Source organism: Hippoglossus stenolepis, chromosome 16, assembly GCF_022539355.2.
Source record: "Hippoglossus stenolepis isolate QCI-W04-F060 chromosome 16, HSTE1.2, whole genome shotgun sequence".
NCBI lineage: Eukaryota > Metazoa > Chordata > Actinopteri > Pleuronectiformes > Pleuronectidae > Hippoglossus > Hippoglossus stenolepis.
In genome coordinates, this window is record NC_061498.1 from 7,982,636 (window position 1) to 8,000,346 (window position 17,711).

The window sequence follows — 17,711 nt, forward strand, 5'->3', positions numbered from 1 at the left end:
CCAAACTCTAATCCAGATTAGTGCCGAGGGGCCAAGAGTTGACGGCTCAGCGTCAAAACACAAACTGAGCTCTGAGCCTCTGACTCCGCAGTCCTGTGCGCACACTTATGTAATTACCCGACCTGCTGGAACTACACTGCTCCAGAACATCTCAGTGAGCATCCTTAGTAATAACAACAATTATAGTTATTTATTTTTCATTATTTACCCCTGACTGAGTACAACATAATTTAGTAATAATAGTTATTACTGTTGTTGTTATTCGATAATAATACTACAAAGTAAAGTCCAGATGCCTACGTACTTGTACAGCTTCTGAAGATACCACAGACAAATACTACTACTGCTAATAACAATTATTAATATTTAATAGCTATTACTATACTATTAGCCTATCATCATTGGTAAAATTACTGGTAAATACCCACTTCTTAAAAAAAATGTTTTAATCCTTATCCATCTAATAACATTGTCTAGAATTTGATCATGTATTTGCATATATTTATTTATTCTTTTGTCAATTTCAGTTTGTCTGTTTACATTTCAAAATAAATAAAAAAAACGTTCCGGATTCCTTTCACTTCTATTAATCTGATTTTTACATTCAATTCATAATTCATAATGGATTTATTGATAAATTCTAAGTAAAACAAAAGTAAAACAAGACCACTTTAAAGATCCAACCTTTTATTTCAGACCCAAATATTGATTATCAGCAAGTGTGTGTATATATTATATATGAACCATTAACAACTCCTGGTATGCTTTCAGAAATGACTGACCGTAAAGTCAGAACATATGATTTATATATAAATGGATGAATCATGTAACACATGTAAACCTTTCTTCTCTAACTCACACACAATCTATGACATATATTAACAATACTAAAACATTATTTACATAGCACTTCTCTTAACAATGTTACAAAGTGAGAAGGTCAAGTGAATTCAACTTTCTTCACTCAGCATCTGACAAGTCATGAGATCTCAGATGCACCTCAACTCTCTTTGTAGACTTGTATCGCTTGCCACAAACTTGACAGGCAAATCTCCTCTTGTGCGTGGTCCTGTGTGTCCTCAACTTTCCACCTTGGGAAAAACGTTTATCGCAAATATCACACGGGTACGGGTTTTCCCCTGAATGGCGTTTCATGTGTGATTTGAGACGGCTTCTCTTATTAAAACGCTTGCCACACAGGCTGCAACTATGCGGCATCTTGTCAGAATGGCTTTCTTTATGGACTGTGAGGTCCTGGCTCTGAAGGAATGCCTTTCCACAGATATCACACTGATACGGGGTTTCCCAAGTATGGGTGCGCACGTGGTCAACGAGATGATCGCTACTGTTAAATGTTTTGCCACACTCTTGACAAGGAAACTCTTTCATGTCTGTATGCATTCTCTCATGAATCTCCAAAAAACGGCCATTGCTAAACGTGTTGCCACAAACTTCACAAAAACATGTATTTTTGTGAAAATGCTTCAGATGAAGTACCAACAGTTTCGTAGATTTGAATTCTGTCCCACAAACGTCACAGTAAGTTAGTGCTTTGTGTCTTTTTATGTGATTCGTCAAGCCGCATATACGCTTAAATGACTTGCCACACCAATGGCAAACCTTGCGGTCTTTTAGATTTTTGGTGGAGAGTTTCTTATTAGGCAATACAGCTTGGCTGTCGACCAGCTCCTCATCACGGTCATTGTTCTCAGTCTTCACTGCAGAGCAGTTCCATGGACCTGGCTGCATTTCATGTGACACTTGTATCTCTGGCTGATCTTGCTCACTTTTCATGATTTCAGGAGAAGGAAAAACAATCTCCTGTGTTTGACTCTCATCCCCAGGTTCCTCTTTTATCTGAGAAATCTTCAGGTCTGTGTCTTCCGGGCTGATGTTCCAGTCTTTACAGTCCAGGCCCGCACTGGTTTGTGAGGGTCCTGGGTTTTGCTGCATCAGTGGGGGGTCACATTGGACTCCTGGCTCTGTGGTGCTGCTGGTTAGTGGACGCGCTGTAGCCACTAAAGCGACAGAAACAAAAAGTTACACAAAGCCTGCACATAAAGACAAGAGCAACCAGATTCCAGAATAGTATTTATCCCAAAGTTGTCCCACTCCTGAACACTCCACACCTAACACTGCAGGTCGCTCAGTGGGTTTTTTATAAAGGGCAGTAAAACACAAGTAGTCTTTATTATCCACTTATGCTCTTGTGGATCCCTGCTGAATATCACCGTACAGGTGTTAGAATGATATCTGTACATTTTATACTTTTTCATTATTAAGTTTTATTGATTTTAACACAACTATATGTGCTTATCTTATTCTCTTGCCTTCATCTTTCTGACTATCTGCTGCGATAATAAGGGAATTTCCCAGCGTGGGATCGATACAGTCTCATCTCATCTTGTCTTTCTCTGGTGTGATCTACCTTTAGTTGTTGATGCTACTGCTGCAGAGCCAATGTGAGAGTGGGGTTGAGTGCGCATGCGCAAATGAAGTGCACCCTGCCAACTTGCAAGGCTAAGCTAGGCTACTTCTGCAGCTACATCAACAACAACGTCCCCCTGCAGCAAACAGTTACTCACCTGCTGCCACTCGCCGGTGTCCCACACCTTCCACCCCCCCCGTGGATCGACTCACTCCGGCTACGGGTCGCGCTGAGGTGATGGTCCTCTCCATCTCTCCGACGATCTCCTCCCCCGCCAGGAACAGCCGCTGGTGGAGGAACGACTTCAGTTTAAACCTGGAGGCGTTCATGGCTCAAACAGTAAAGAGAAATTATGAGTGGAAAATATTCAAGATCAACTGTTTCATCCTCTTCTCAGCAGCCAAGATCCACCAAGATCCAACAGGCAGAGGTTACCTCAGTGCTACACCAGGTTCCCATCCTTCACAATAAGAGCGTCATATCAAAACAGATGGTTGCCCTCACTGTGACTGTAATACTCTGTGTAACTGCTATACCTTATGTACTGCAGTACTCTTGTAGCTGTAGTCCTATGTGTACCTTTAATTATCTGTGTACTGTAGTACTCTGTGTAACTGCTCTACTTTTTGTACTGCAGTACTATGTGTCCTGTAAGACTCTAATATGTTCTGCTGTTTTCTGTGTAATGTAGTACTCCTAGTACTGTAGTGCTCTATATACTGCATTACTCTGTGTAGCTGTAGTAGTGTGAGTGCTGCTGTACTATATGCACTGTAGTACTGTGTAATACCCTATGCACTGTAGTACTACGTGTACAGTAGTACTCTGTGTACTGTAATTATTTGTATACTATAGTACTCTGTGTACTGCCCTACTATTTCTACTGTAGTACTCTGTGTTGGTGCAGTACTCTGTGTACTGTAGTACTCTGTGTAACCTTTTGAATATCGTTTTTAAAAAATGAAAAGTGAAGCCAGTTCCGTGTGACGTCATTCATTCACATGACCGCATCGCCATGGTTACACAACAAACACACACAAACACACGCACGCGGCTTCATGACGGTCTCTGGTCTTAATCTGAAGGAGGATTCACTCACCGGAAGTGGTGTTGTTGCCACCAGACTCACAGAAAGAAGCTCCTCAGACGAACTCAGCAGCGAAGTGATGTCGTTCTGCTCTTTCCTCGGCGGGGAGGTTTTTAAAGACCATTTCAAACCAGGTACCTTCACAACTTTTACTTCATTGTACTTCAAGTTTCTACGCGGAACAGTTGTTGTTTAGCAGAAGTGGAGTGAACCATAACTAGCACAGTTAGCTAACGACCACCTGTAAGAGCGACTAACTTTGTAAACATCAGTGTATTGTTTGTCCGTATCTTCCCTCTGTGCTCCTGCAGACTGTAGCTATGGATATAAACTTCTAGGAAGCGTTGACACTTTTTACACGGTGACAGAAAATGAAAGTACAGGCAGGGAAATACCGAAGAAACAATGTGAGCTCGTAAACCTTTTGTTACGCATGTTGCTGTTACACAACAGCTGTGTTATCAAACAGGTTGTTAGTTCGCTTAAGTAACGAGAAGTTGCACCAACTTTTAAGAAACTCACCTTTTAAATAAACACATGCATTGTTCATAATAATAATAATACATTTTAGTTATAGAGCGCTTTTCACAGTTCTCGAAGACACTTTACAAACGTTAAAATTAACATAAAAAGCTACATACTAAAAAACAAAATAAATATTTAAAATAAATATTAGATTTGATGCATTAATATACTAAGCTCATTTAAAATATATTCCGAAGTGACAGCAACCTAATATCACAAGTAACCACAATATATTTATACTTATATAGTCCCCTGTGTAAAAGTAATTTGAAGTCCGATAGATATTAATATATTTACTCTCATAATAACTTCTCATCCTTTACTTCTCAGGTATTTATGTTTGCACCAAGTGTGATCACCAGCTGTTCTCCAGCCGCTCCAAGTATGAGCACTCGTCCCCCTGGCCGGCCTTCACAGAGACCGTCCAAGAAGACAGTGTGTCCAAACACAAGGAGAGACCTGGAGCGTACAAGGTACCCACAGATAACCTGAATCCCTCCGAGGATGCCGAGGGTAAAACTCTAGCGTGACACAAACTCCTGATTCACATGTGTGTGTGACGTGTTGTTCCAGGTGCTATGTGGGAAGTGTGGAAATGCACTGGGCCATGAGTTCGTGAATGACGGGCCATCCAGAGGGTTGTCTCGCTTCTGAATATTCAGCAACTCACTGAAGTTCGTCCCTAAAGGTACAAACAGTCAGATCATAACACAGAAGTTTCTATATTCTAAGTTTCCATTGAGCAGAAATAACTTGAGTGTAGTAATGCAACCTCTTATACAGCCATTTTTACTCTTTAAATGTGTTTTGATACCAAGTTTTAAGTTTTTTTCCTTATACCTTATACCCTATACCATGTAAAAGAATTGTTAATCGGGAATTCATGCTGGTGAGCTGATTTTTGCATACTTTAATTTAAAACTATGTCAAACTCGACGATTTAGTATGTGCCTTAAATGAAATAACGCAGATAAAGTCCACTTGTATTATTGATGTATCCCCCAAGGTCGTCATAGACAGTTACCATCTTTCCTGATTCAACAGACGGTAAAGATTTAGATGCGTTTGCTGTAAAACAGCTCCTTCACAACCCCACATGTCCCTGCCTCTCTTTGCTCTCCCCAGATAAGGTTGATGGACAGTAAGGTGAGCTGGTGGGTGGAGGACGCGTTGCTGGACTTGTGGAAGTGTCTTTGAGCGGCTGAAGGTGCGGCCAGCGGATGAGGAGTCCTGGAACAAAGCCCGGTCTGGGAGCTCCAGGCCTCTGAAGGATGGATGGCCTCACTGGACAGCTAGAACAGAAGACGGGTCTCAGCAGCTTTTTTTGTATTATGCAATCAACGCAAACTCAGTAAACCGGAACACTTCCCTGATGTCGCAGTTACTCTTATCAGTTTTAATGCTGATTGACATTGATTGTCTCTTGTGCAGTTTCCTTAAGCTATATCTCACTGGGAGACTGAAATCTAAGACTAGATTGACCTTTTACAAATGGACTCATGATGTATTTTTTTAATTAAAATTGTCAACAATGTGTTTTTAGTTTGATGGGCTGAGTGTAGAAAATCACGAAATATAAATCACATTTTCATTCAAGGGAAATAATGCTGACGGTAATGCTAACAGTGTCGCTGGCTACTGCCGTCACTCCTGAAATGTGAGGGTTCAAACTAAGTAATATGCAAGAACAGAAATAAATATATTTGAATAAAAAACAACACTAAAATTCCTGCTGTTAATCTTGTTGTTTCTTTTTCCTGGAGGAAATGAAAGCGCTGTAATTCAAGTCTTCCGTTTCTTTTTATTAATTGCCGTACTAATTATGTGATCATTATATTTATTAAATGACACGTGTTATCAATAACCATTCTTCAAGATTGCAATGGCACACTTGGCCTTGACATTGCCTCTACTGCTCAGCCATGTAAGCACTGCCATCATGTGGAAGCAATGAGAATATGATGAGGTGTTGCACAAGCAGGAGGGAGCTGTTGACGCATGACCTAGACATGCAGGGGGGGGTAGTTTTCCAGCTTAGGCCACGTGGTTCTTTGTGAGCATGTTGCTGAACTAACTGAAGGGAAACTAGTCTTGGTTTTAAAGGACTGAGACATGGATGAAATGTCATATTGTTCTTTTTCTGGGGGAGAAGAATGGAAAAATCACTTCCAGCCTGGTGAGTGACAAAAATAAAGAGCAAGGTTTAAAGTCAAGGTGAATGCAGCCCTGCTGTAGCACAACAACAACAACAACAACAACAATAAAACCCTGGTTCTTTTTTGTTTCTCAGGCATATACGTGTGTTCTGAATGTGGGCACAAGTTATTTTCCAGCAGGTCAAAGTTTGAGCACTCGTCTCCTTGGCCAGCTTTCTCAGAAACAATCCACGAGGACAGTGTCTCCAAACAGCCTGAAGCCTGGGGACCCCTAAAGGTAGATAATGCAAAAGTAGCATTACTTAATATTTGTTGAATTAGGATGTGGAATTTATTTCAACAATGTACCTGTTATTAACTGTGATCTAAATGAATTGTTTTTCGACTTGAATCTTCTGGATTTATTTGTCCCAGGTTTGTTGTGGAAAGTGTGGCAATGGATTGGGCCACGAGTTCTTGTATGACGGACCGAGAGAGGGTCTGTCACGCTTCTGAATATTCAGCAGCTCACTGGTGTTCATCCCTAAAGGTGAGTGAGTCTATGTGGTTTCTGTGTGGCTAGTTCTAAAGAAGCTCACCACCCTCATCATCTTCCTCTAACCCCACAGAAAAGGTTGATGAACAGAAAGGTGAGCAGTAGAAGAGAAGCTCTGCTGCTGCAGGTGCAGGCAGTGGATGACGTGCTCTGTGATAAAACCATGTCGGTCTCCAGGGCACTGATGGACCCTGGCCTCACTGAGCAGAAAGAACAGACCGGTCTGAGTTACTTTTTGTAAACCATTAAAAAACAGTAACTGGGTCATGTAGACTCACACATTAATTTGTACTCTGTGATTTAATGCTTAACCTCCATCTCTGGCAAAGACTTTAAGATGTTTAATGGTTACGAGAATACGGAGCTCGCTTGTCTAAGCTTTGCACGTTGTTTGCAGGCCTCAGTTCAAATGAATCTACCACATGTTAAATGTACATGACAGACCTCAAAGCATTCCTCAAATGTGCAGTTGCATATTTCTTTCAGATGATGGTGCTATCTGTCCTAAAAACTATACTCTGTACTGTAATGCATCACTGTGGACATACATATGGGGAAATAATAGAGATGTACAGAGCTGGGCAAAAGTTTAAAGTGAGGAGAAATGTGTCCACTTGCTGCCCCCCCCCCCCCAAAAGCCAGGGGCCTGTTTCAAAAAGCAGACTCACAAACTCATCTGCACAAAAAACTTAGTTATTTCAGTCCATGTCAGAGATGTGGGGAGCTTCTATGTTTCCCTACTCTGCAAAGTTTTCCAGGTAACTCAGAAAAGCATTTCTTGGCCGGAGCGAGCGGTGGAATTCTAAACAAAGGGAGGATGCGGGGTGAAGGGGGAGAGAGAGAACGTTCAACAGCTCCGGTGCTGTTTAAGTGTCTGGGATGAGCAGGTGTGGAGATGCTCATTTCAAAGAGCGAGAGAGATCACAGAAGGAGATGAAAGCTTCAGTGGCAGCCCGGGGATTAAGAGAGGAAGTGCAAACATTCATAGACGGCAATGCTCTGTGATAGTAAAAAAAAATTAAAGCATAGACAGCATTCATTTCCTGTGATAGACACTGTTCTTTTTCTCCCTTCATCTCAGAGGGAGCAGCTGATAGATAGATAGATAGATAGATAGATAGACACATAGATAGATTTATGTCTGATAGAGATGAAGGGAGCAGCAATGACTGAAATTCAACAATGAATTGAAATAGATGAGTTATTGCCAGTAATGGTAGACTATGTGAGTAGGCACAGTGTATATAAGCAGTCTAGTTGTAATCATAGTCTGATCAGCTGCCACCACGATCAGAAATAAAGTCTAATAGAAAATACAAGGCGAGTAGTGCGATCATCTTACCTCAAGTTCTTCATTAGTGCCTGATCAGACGTTGTTGTGCATTGTGTGTTGTATTGCCACACAGCTGGCACACAGACTGAAGTGTCCTCGGGGGGGGGGTGAAGTCTGGAGGAAGTTACAAATCCACCAAAACACAAAGATAAACTAAATGTGAGAATGAGAGATGAAGAGGAAATGGCTCTGAACCCAGGGCTGTAATTGACGTTGGCTATCTGCACGAACACTCCTTCAGGTCGGATTCTGGGCGCAGCTGTATGGCCAAGTGGAAGTAAACAGGAAGGAGGAAGTGGTAATCCTTTGATAGAATCATGAGACAGACCCCACTTCTCTTCCACTGACCTCTGGGGCTCATCCTGCAGACATGATCCTTAACTCCATTAAACCATGATGGCTCCAAAGCCGTCCCCGCTCCCGAAGGCCGAGCCTCGAGGTCCGACTGCACATATGCGTGCCAGGCTGAATCATTCAGGGGACATCTTGTTTCAATTGTAACCTATGTGAGCTCGTCGCTTGGATGTTTACGGGCACTGCACCTGCTTCTGTTTTTGAGCAGTGGTGTCTCGTTCTGCGTCCACATGCCATGGCAGTATACCCACGTTTGTTGAGGCAACATTCCCCAGAAACATCTGTCATCCAGCGGCTCTGCTTCACACACCACAGAAGCTGTGATCGCTCTGTGGAAGGAATAAAAGCTCCTGAATGCGGGACTTTAACAGAAAGAGAGAAAACGCCTTTCATCAAGGAGTAATATCTGCCGTCTATGTACGGTGTCTCCATCCACACATCGTGGTGCTGCCCTCCACATGTTTCAGACACAAGTACGTACACTGGCCAAACATCTGTCTCCCTCTGAGCAATGAATGAAAGGCCAAACAAAGTTTTTATACATGACACTGGAATGTGATTTCCACTCTGGATCAAAAGAAAGTTCTGGAAACTGCAGCCGGTCCAGGTCCAGTTGGGCATCGTTGTAATTCTGTCCGGACAACATGTGTTCAAAAGAGACGGCGGCCGTGAAAACCAAAAATGAGGATTCTGTTTTCGCCCATCCTCTCTGGCAGGCCCGGCAGTGAACCACAACATAGAATGATGTGTAGTTTACAGAGTGTATAAACAGATTTTATGTGGTGCGGGTGTATGAAATGCATATCTTTATGAGCCGTATTGGTTATAAACACTGTAAATGTGGAATGAGGAGTAATAAAAACACAATTACAATAAGGAAAAAACAATGGGAAACCTCACATTTCTCTACTTTCCAACAAAACGTCAACGGTGAAAACATGTGAGAGATGGCTTTGCAGGATGCAAAGTTGCCCGGCGAGGCCACAAAAGCGCCTCGTAAAATCCCAAGTATGAGGGCTCCAGTGAGAAAATAAACAATAAGTGAAGTTTCAATGGCCTCTGCTGCTTTATTGTCATCTTTATCCCATGATCACATTCCTGTTTTGAGCTCCCCCAGCTTCAATAACACAGAGGGGTTCTGAACATGTATGTATTTTCAAACATCGCTCGCTATCTGTGGTCTGATCTGCTTCAGGGAGATAGGACCCCAAGACAGCGGCGCAGGTTGGTCTGAAACTTCAAAAGAATACTTGAGGTGTGTGGCACTGGCTTTGTTCGCAGGGATCAGGGAGAAAGGTCCTTATTTTCAGGGAGGCTGTGCTGAGTGAGGGATAACAGAGGAGGTTTTAACCACTGGCTGATTCTATGCCCACATGTCAACTTCTTTATCTGCCACGATCACAGACTTACAGGGGGTTTGAAAAGGCCTCAAAGGTAGCCACCATAATCCAGAAAGAAACTGTGGACAAGCTGTGTCCGTTGTGTCAAAAAAACGATTCATTCCTAGTTTGCGTTTGCTGCATGAGTTTCAGAGTCGGGGCTGGTGAGAATGATCAAATGGATTCCCAGACAAAAGTGTGCCAGAGGCCAGGAAACATTCATCAAACACGCCGTCTTCAGAGAGTATGGAAATCTCAGGAACGGTTTTGGATTTCAGCTGAATGATTTAAAGGGAGGCTCGGTTCAGAGATAGCCGGGGCAGCGGTGAACTGTGGAAAATGCCGTATTTGTGTCAGCGCGTGGCCAGAGATGTCAGAGGCCTTCGCCCGACGCCTGGAGAGGTTTACGGCATTCTAATGCAAACACGCTAAAATGCAGACAGAGGCTGAACCCTACAGAGGGGAAGAGAGTAATTACCTCAGTCTTTCCCCGGGTACCGTGCCACAGACTGTCTCCCTCCCTCTCGTCCAAACTGCACCCAGCTAATCCCGGCTCCCTGCAATTTGTGGCTGCTCATCCTCTGTCATCTTGTTCAGTAATCCCAGCTTCATGTGAGATCCACATCAAATTATGTGGATCTGCCATGGAGAGAATAAGGCTGAGGACAACAACCAGTTGTGCATGTTACGTTCCTTATATGATCATACACTTCTCTGTGTTTGCAACACATGTATAAATATGGTCTCTACATACATTTTGTGAACCCTGAAACCCCCCACAGGCCCCAGATGGGTGGTCTTAATAGTCAAAATTGCTCCTTTGGTTATGTTGATTGCTAACTTCTGTGCAGAAGCTGTTCAGAGGTGCCTGAGCCCTTTATTCTCCTCAGTGATTATAACCCAATCAGGAACCTATAGTCTACATCGTTCCCAGTATTGTAAAGCCGTCTGGAGGTATTTTGACATTTTGAATGTCTTTTTTAGTAATCTTGAGTGTTTGTGATGGTTTTGTGCACTCACAAATTGTTTAGCCTAAAAAACTAACTTCATGTATTTAAATTACATATACATTTTCCCTTTAACCTTACCACATACTGTAAGTTCAATGTTAATGGTCACATTTGAAAGTGAATAAATAAAAGTAAAACTTATTCATACATTTTACATACAATTTGTACAACTTTTGTGTAACTTTATTCAATCAAATTACTTTCAAGTTATTTGATTTTATTCACATCCACTCAACATGATAGAAAAGTCATTTAATGGGACACTTTACATTGAACTTATGTCGTAAAGTTACATGGGAAATTGAATACATAAAGTTAGCATTTTAGGCCTTGAGGTATATACAGCTACACAGCACGTTCACGTTTCTGCCGAGGTGCTGATTAAATGTGTCGCTATCCCACTCACTGAACACACGCTCTTTTGAAACAAACAAAACAAAGTTGCCAGGTGGATCTTAAACGTTCTCCTGTCCCCAACCACAAATCTAAATTTGTCCCGCTGACACTTTGTGTTTGTACAGATTAAATGAGCTATAACTTCAAACTGTGATTAATGAGCCTCACAGTTGCTGGTAGGTGGGTTGTGTTACCTTTGGTGAGAGCGAGGCTGTTCAGCCCTGTTTACAGTCTTATTGCTAAGCTCCAACACAAAGCAAATAAGTGTGTTTCTGAAAATGTCCCACTGTTTGTTTCACCTGTCATCTGTTATACTGAATTTCACCGCAAATACTAATATCACTGGATCTAAATTAAGTGTTTAACGTGTTTGTTTGTGTGGATCCCCCTCACGAATGAATGAGGGGAATTCCATGCATCTATACAGCTTTATGGCCCTCAGCACCTATTGTGTAACACACACACACACATGCACACACCTATTCCCCTCAAACTATGTCTCATTAGAGCCAACAATCCTTCGAGAGTTATCACTTATCAGGGGATTTACTATATAAAAAATAATCCTTGCAACATGATTAATATTTCTTCAGCATTAGTATTTGGCCCACACAAACTTTAATTACCCACATTTACACTTTATGCTTTTACTTTTGTGCCAGTAAAGCAAACACGCTCCGATCTCACCTGTCAGTCACTCTGCAGTAATTGTTTCTGTTGATCCCTGGAGCCTCTCCCTGCTGGCGTGTGTGGAGAACACAGTGTTGCGCCAAAACTAAAGACACAGTGAAGACACTGGGCGAACTTTGGGTTTTCCTCCATGTGTATCTGTAACACTCGCTGCAGTAAATGAGTGATTGCTTGGTCAAAACAGAATCCAAATTAATTTTCAATGTATTTTGGGGAAGTCCGCAGAAAGCCCTTCCTGCCATCTTTCAGACCAGCAGCTTCCTTATATCCCCCAAAAAACACAGACCTCATAAACCAAAAGTGAGACCAGATGAGAGACACAGGAAGGAGAGGAAGATTTGTGAGTGTGTGTGCGTGTGTGTGTGTGTGTGTGTGAGTTGTTTAGGGTTTTTTAAAAGAAGCCTCAAAATACATTCTCACAGGAATGAAGCTCACAGAAAACCCAGCAGAGTTTGGTGTTAGTGTTTTAACTCCATCAAACAAATATTCAGTTTAACCACTAAACCTGGGCTGATTTGTAAAAGGAAAACGTTGTCCATGTCAGGACATTTTTGGCTTTCACTCTGAAAGTGAGAATAGGTTAGAACTTTGATTCCACTCTCAGTTGGCTTAGCTTAGTATAGATACTGGAAACAGGGCGAAACACTTAGCCTTGCCCTGTCCAAAATCTAAAACATCTTATGTCTCATTTGTTTAAATTGTACAAAAACTAAACAAGCAAATAGCATAGGGCACCTTGTCCACTGTAAAATGACAATTAATCATTTTTACACCTCAGTTTTTATGCCAACGAAAGACAACATATGAATGTGTGAGCTGGTCGGTGGATTTTGGACCTTTTCACAGAGCCTTAACTTTGCAACAGAGCAAATAAGCCATTAGATATTTGTCAATATCAAAGTTTAACCTTCCTCCCCAGCCAAGTCTTCTTGCTGTAAAACTGTGCTTATGTATAGGTCCAAGTTATAATTCAAATGTCTGGACCAGAACAACATGTCAATCTCCTGAGTGAAATATCCAATTTTTACACCTCATTTATCTCCTAACTGGCCTGTTCCCCCTGTAGGTCACATATTTGGTACACTCCTGTCCCCTGTGGCCAAAACAACCATCAGTACCGTAGCTGGTGGTTTGCTTGTTTGAGACGCAGATGATTTCACATTCCTGTGAAATGCAGACTGCCCCCACGGGGTAGAAGAACCATCTCCTGTTTCTGGCGCATGAAACAGTTTTGACACACACGCACACACACATACACACACATACACACCCTCTGGCCTGCAGGATCTCACAGGACAGGTGATACTATTTTAGCAGACCCGACTCAACACTGAGGCAACGGACGACTGTTTTGTTTTTTTCGCAGGATGACAGCTCTGTTTCTCACAGTCGATGTGAAAGGTTGGAATTTGAACAACATTGGGAAACTCCAGAGAGCGGAGAGACTAAAATGCTGCGGGTTTTTACACCAGTAATTACAGTCTGTTAACACCCATCTGATGACTGTTTGTGTTGTTATTTACAGAGACTGCGCAGGTTGGAGTTGTTTACGCGGAAGAACACATCCATACCAGTCAAATAATGAGACATTCCCTCAGTCGCTCATTCACACGCATCTTTAGTTGCTTTCGATTGTTTCGGTGGGGGGAGCTGAGAGAGTGTGAAAATTAACGAGCACGTCCATATTAGGGTGTCGGTTCTGGCCCGCTAACAGTAGCACAGTGTTCGACCCAACCGTCCGTGTCGGGGGGGGACTCGCAGGAGACGGAAAGAAAGTTGTTTTTTTCACACGCACGGCGGAAATAAATGGTGACAGCGACACATCGAAAGGGCAGGGCCGCGGTCTGAGGCTGACGTCATGGCAATCAACGTTTTAAAACGACGAGGACTTTCAAATGGGAGAGAAAAAGCCACACGGAGCAGCCCGCAGAGACGTTTCAGTGAGTAACAGTTTCGGGATGGGGGTGAACACAAGTGGCACATGTTGCCCGCAGAGTGGAACAGTCGGGGATTCCACGTGCATAGTGCGTGCATCTACACACGCATCATCTACACACGCATCATCTACACACGCATCATCTACACACGCATCATCTACACACGCATCATCACACACGCATCATCTACACACGCATCCATGTGGCGCCAGAAGCAAGCTGCTGCTGCTGCTGCTGCTGCTGCCCAAAATGTTTCACCTCCACAGCTCTGTCAGATTTGCAGCCACACGTCTTGAGTGGATCCCCCCCCAGAGTGAGCTGGGAGGCATGAAACTGAACACTGAACCGATCACAGTTGTCTCGTCTTTAACCCTCACTCACACTCATCTCATCTCAAACAGAAACACACACAGGCACACAAACACACTACCTTCATTATTACGTTACATTTCATTTAGCTGACGCTTTTATCCAAAGCGACTTACAATAAGTGCCTTCAACCATGAGGGTACAAACCCAGAACAACAAGAATCAAGAAAGTGCAATTTCTTCAAGAAAGCCAAACTACAAAGTGCTATAAGTAAGTGCCATTTAAGTGCTACTAAATTGTTAGTTTAAACTTTTATTCAAGGTATAGTCGGAAGAGGTGTGTTTTTAGATTGCGGCGGAAGATGTGTAGACTTTCTGCTGTCCTGATGTCAATGGGGAGCTCGTTCCGCCATGCCCTGCTCTCCCTGTGCCTCCACCCTTCCCAACGCACCCAATATCACTTAGGAGCCGACCACCACATCCCACTTCTCACCGCAGAGCTGTGGATTAGCAAAGAAGGCCTTTCCCAAATGGTCTGTGGCTTGCGTGACGACATGATTGTCATTCAGTTCTATTCCCTCTGTGCTCTTTAGATTCCCGCTCGCCTGAATCTCCTGCTTCAATAGAGCACCCAGAGAAGGTAAATAACTGTTTGAAAAAACACGGGACTCCTGTACAGACTTGCTTCCTGGAAAGGCATTTTCGGTTTTTATTGCCAGGATGAAAGACACATTGAAAATTGTTCTGTGCAGCTGTTTCCCAGCAGTCAAGGATGGCTTGCATGCATTTTTGTTTATGTGAAAAATATCTTTGGGCTTATATCTCTATACATGTATATTATTTACATAATTGAACCTCCTGGCAGTGGGTGCTGCTCAAATCTAACCCACATGAAGCTGGAATGAATCGCAGCAAACTCTTCCTCAGATATAAAATGACTCCCATGTAAATCTTGAGGCATTATGTGGGTCTCACACTGTTTAATGCTTTCAAGGCCGTTGAGGATGATGCATAAGCTGCGAACATCTCTCCTCTCTGATCTTTGGTACATTCATCTTTTCAGTGATGTCTTGATAAAGCTGCAGGGCAGGTCTACGAGTCTATAAAGTCCCGCTGCAGGCGTCAGAGATCGATGCACCTGTGTGAAGGTGGCGGGACACGAGGGATGGAGGGCTGGGAGGAGTCCAGGAAGACGTGCGGGCCAGAAGGCTGTGTATGGTTTGAGAGATCAGAGTGATTTTGTTCCCTCCTCCGTCTCCTCTTCCAACCATCAGTCTTACTGATTTTTTGCTTCAATTTGCAGATGAAAGTTGGGACGGCTCCAGGAGAAGGGTGGGGCCTCACCGTCGCTTTGTTGTCCGCCTTTGTATTCACTACCTGAGGGTTCAACAATTGAGCAGCGAATATATTGAAGAGTGTGTGTGACATCTTTTCTTTCATCAAAGCAGCTGCACTTCAGACACCACAATATGATCTATAAAATGAATTGTTTTGGGATTACCCCCTGCTTTAATCTATGAACCACATCACTGACAAGAACAGTAGATGAAAGGGGAGTTGGTTTATGATTCAATAGAAGCTACATCCAATACAAAACATTTGAAAAATACTCTGTACATCTTCAATCTGGAGTTCATTATTAGTAAATATCTCATTGATATTCATTCCAGACAGCATGAGCTTCCATTTGTAGGAAACTACAGCCATGCCTCTGCACCGCTAAATGAGCATCTCCTGGTCTGTGGTTTCAAAGATCTGTCATGATGGCTTTAAGGATTCTGACGGGTATCTTGCGGCTATTTTAAATCACCGACAAGTTCTTCCTCATACTGGAAATTACAAAATGAGAGTGGAACATTCTGCTTTCGCTCGAGAGGATTTGTAATTTGCTGTAATGGCTGACACATGTACCCGCCATCAGCAGGCCTCAGGCTATGGAAATCTCTATCAGCGATTCACACAGAGATGCAGCAGCAGCAGCGCCTACCTGCCTGCTGCTGTCACGGCTGGATATATAATGTCTGGACTGCACGCACGCATCCCTAACGGCCCTACACATGAATGTGAGCACACGGTTAAGTGTACAAAGACAATTACGGTGCCTCAAATTGCAAACTTCCCTACACACACTTGTTATTTAGAGTGCATGAGGTGTGTTCACACCATAGACTGTATAAAAAGATGGACAAATTGTTCTCCATTTCCTTCCATTATCCAGGAATGAAGCCAAAATATTCCGGATAGGAACGCTGCCATCTTGCACATTTGGAGCAAGAGTCTGCACAGTAGCTATTGGGGGGGCTGGAGCCATGGTAGAGATGTCCCACTGATACACATACTCAATCAATCGCTAGTCAGTCTCAGCTGTCAATCATGAAGTTTCACCCTGTTTTTATAGAACTCATTAAAACCAAAAGCGTGATAAGAACTACCTAAAATGACTGAAACGATATTTGAGAAATTTGACTTTTACTTTGACTTTTTTGGTCCATGTTCCGCCCACTAACATGGAGGAGGCGGGATTTATAACCTAGGTGGCGATTGAGACACTATGGCTTCACTTTTGGGGAGCAGTCATGTCGTCCATCTTTATATACAGTTACACTGACAAGTATGCACTACATATACCCACATGGTGCACTCAGTCAAAAAGGTTGAATGTAAAACAACTGACTGTTCTTACCTTACATTCACCATGTTGGCTTTGTAGCAAAAAGGGGTGGGACCATTCTGATTTCCACTTTGTGTGAAACATGGGGCGCACACAGGAAAGTAAAAGGCTAATCTTTTAGACATGTGAGCAGAGCAGCAAGCAAATATTTTGGCGACAATCACAGTCAAGTCTCGCAATCACGATTTCCTATGTGTGCAAGATGGCTGTGTTTGATTTGAGAGAACACTGCCCTGTCAGAATACTTCAAGTACACTGTGTACTACACGGTGCAGGCTACTACATCTAAGTGTACTGACTGAATCATCCAATCTGAGACACAGCAGGAGAGACATATGCACACAAACACATCAACAGGGAGACATATTACCTAACCACAGTCCCAGACGGAAAGACACAGTTCACAACTTGCATGTCGTATTTGTTTCCTCAACACCACTGCTGCCTGTTTGTTTCTTTAATCTCACTGTTTATATTTCTGGGTCCAAGCCTGTCAGTTTAACTGCAACTAGAGCAATTAGTATGAGGGAAAAGCAAATAAAATGTCTGATGAAAGCAAAGCTTGGATCCTGACCTCATTCTGACTAAATCTGCCGCTAGCCAGCAGACAGTCGTTTCCAAAGCTGTGAATTCCTCAGTGCCAGGCTGGCCTCTCTTTGGATGGATTTACAATGGCTGTTTGTGCCTCAAAACATGTCATTATTCTATATTTGCCTGCGTCATGTCAGTATCCACCGAGACCTTTGTTTGAGCACTGTTTTTATCTCACAAGGTGGAAAGTGTAACTTCGAGATAGCCTACTTAAATGTGAAAAGTTATTTTCTTAAAGAAAAAGTTTTACATTTTGGGACCAACTCTTTCAGTTTTGTGAGAAAACTTTGCTGATGAGATTAATTACACT

The 17,711-nt window shown here is 42.7% G+C and overlaps 2 protein-coding genes, 1 long non-coding RNA gene and 1 pseudogene across 3 annotated transcripts; 3 read left to right on the forward strand and 1 right to left on the reverse strand.

Moving 5' to 3' along the window:
* Positions 1–552: 552 nt before the first annotated feature.
* LOC118123414 (zinc finger protein 70) lies at positions 553–3,253 on the reverse strand. The gene is made up of 2 exons (XM_035180789.2): positions 2,586–3,253; positions 553–2,018 (listed from the first exon to the last, which is right to left on the reverse strand). Exons 1-2 carry the CDS (start codon positions 2,755–2,757, stop codon positions 961–963), a joined length of 1,230 nt encoding a protein of 409 aa, XP_035036680.2. The 5' UTR covers positions 2,758–3,253; the 3' UTR covers positions 553–960.
* Positions 3,254–3,494: 241 nt separating this feature from the next.
* Positions 3,495–5,769, forward strand: LOC118123427 (methionine-R-sulfoxide reductase B1-A-like). The gene is made up of 4 exons (XM_035180803.1): positions 3,495–3,649; positions 4,371–4,513; positions 4,614–4,728; positions 5,166–5,769. The coding sequence occupies exons 1-4, from the start codon at positions 3,595–3,597 to the stop codon at positions 5,183–5,185; spliced, it is 333 nt and encodes a 110-aa protein (XP_035036694.1). The 5' UTR covers positions 3,495–3,594; the 3' UTR covers positions 5,186–5,769.
* A 287-nt stretch (positions 5,770–6,056) lies between these two features.
* On the forward strand, positions 6,057–7,016 carry LOC118123428 (annotated as a pseudogene).
* A 7,711-nt stretch (positions 7,017–14,727) lies between these two features.
* On the forward strand, positions 14,728–16,546 carry LOC124851107. Its single transcript, XR_007034894.1, has 3 exons — positions 14,728–14,779; positions 15,203–15,352; positions 15,443–16,546. It is a non-coding gene; the product is annotated as an uncharacterized LOC124851107 (long non-coding RNA).
* The last annotated feature ends 1,165 nt before the right edge of the window (positions 16,547–17,711 follow it).

Bases quoted from the DNA above. Each gene is read 5' to 3' on its own strand.
- LOC118123414 (XM_035180789.2), bottom strand. From the start codon at position 2,757: ATGAACGCCTCCAGGTTTAAACTGAAGTCGTTCCTCCACCAGCGGCTG. The intron at 2,019-2,585 runs GTGAGTAACTGT...CTGTCGCTTTAG, and splicing joins ACACCGGCGAGTGGCAGCAG to TGGCTACAGCGCGTCCACTA.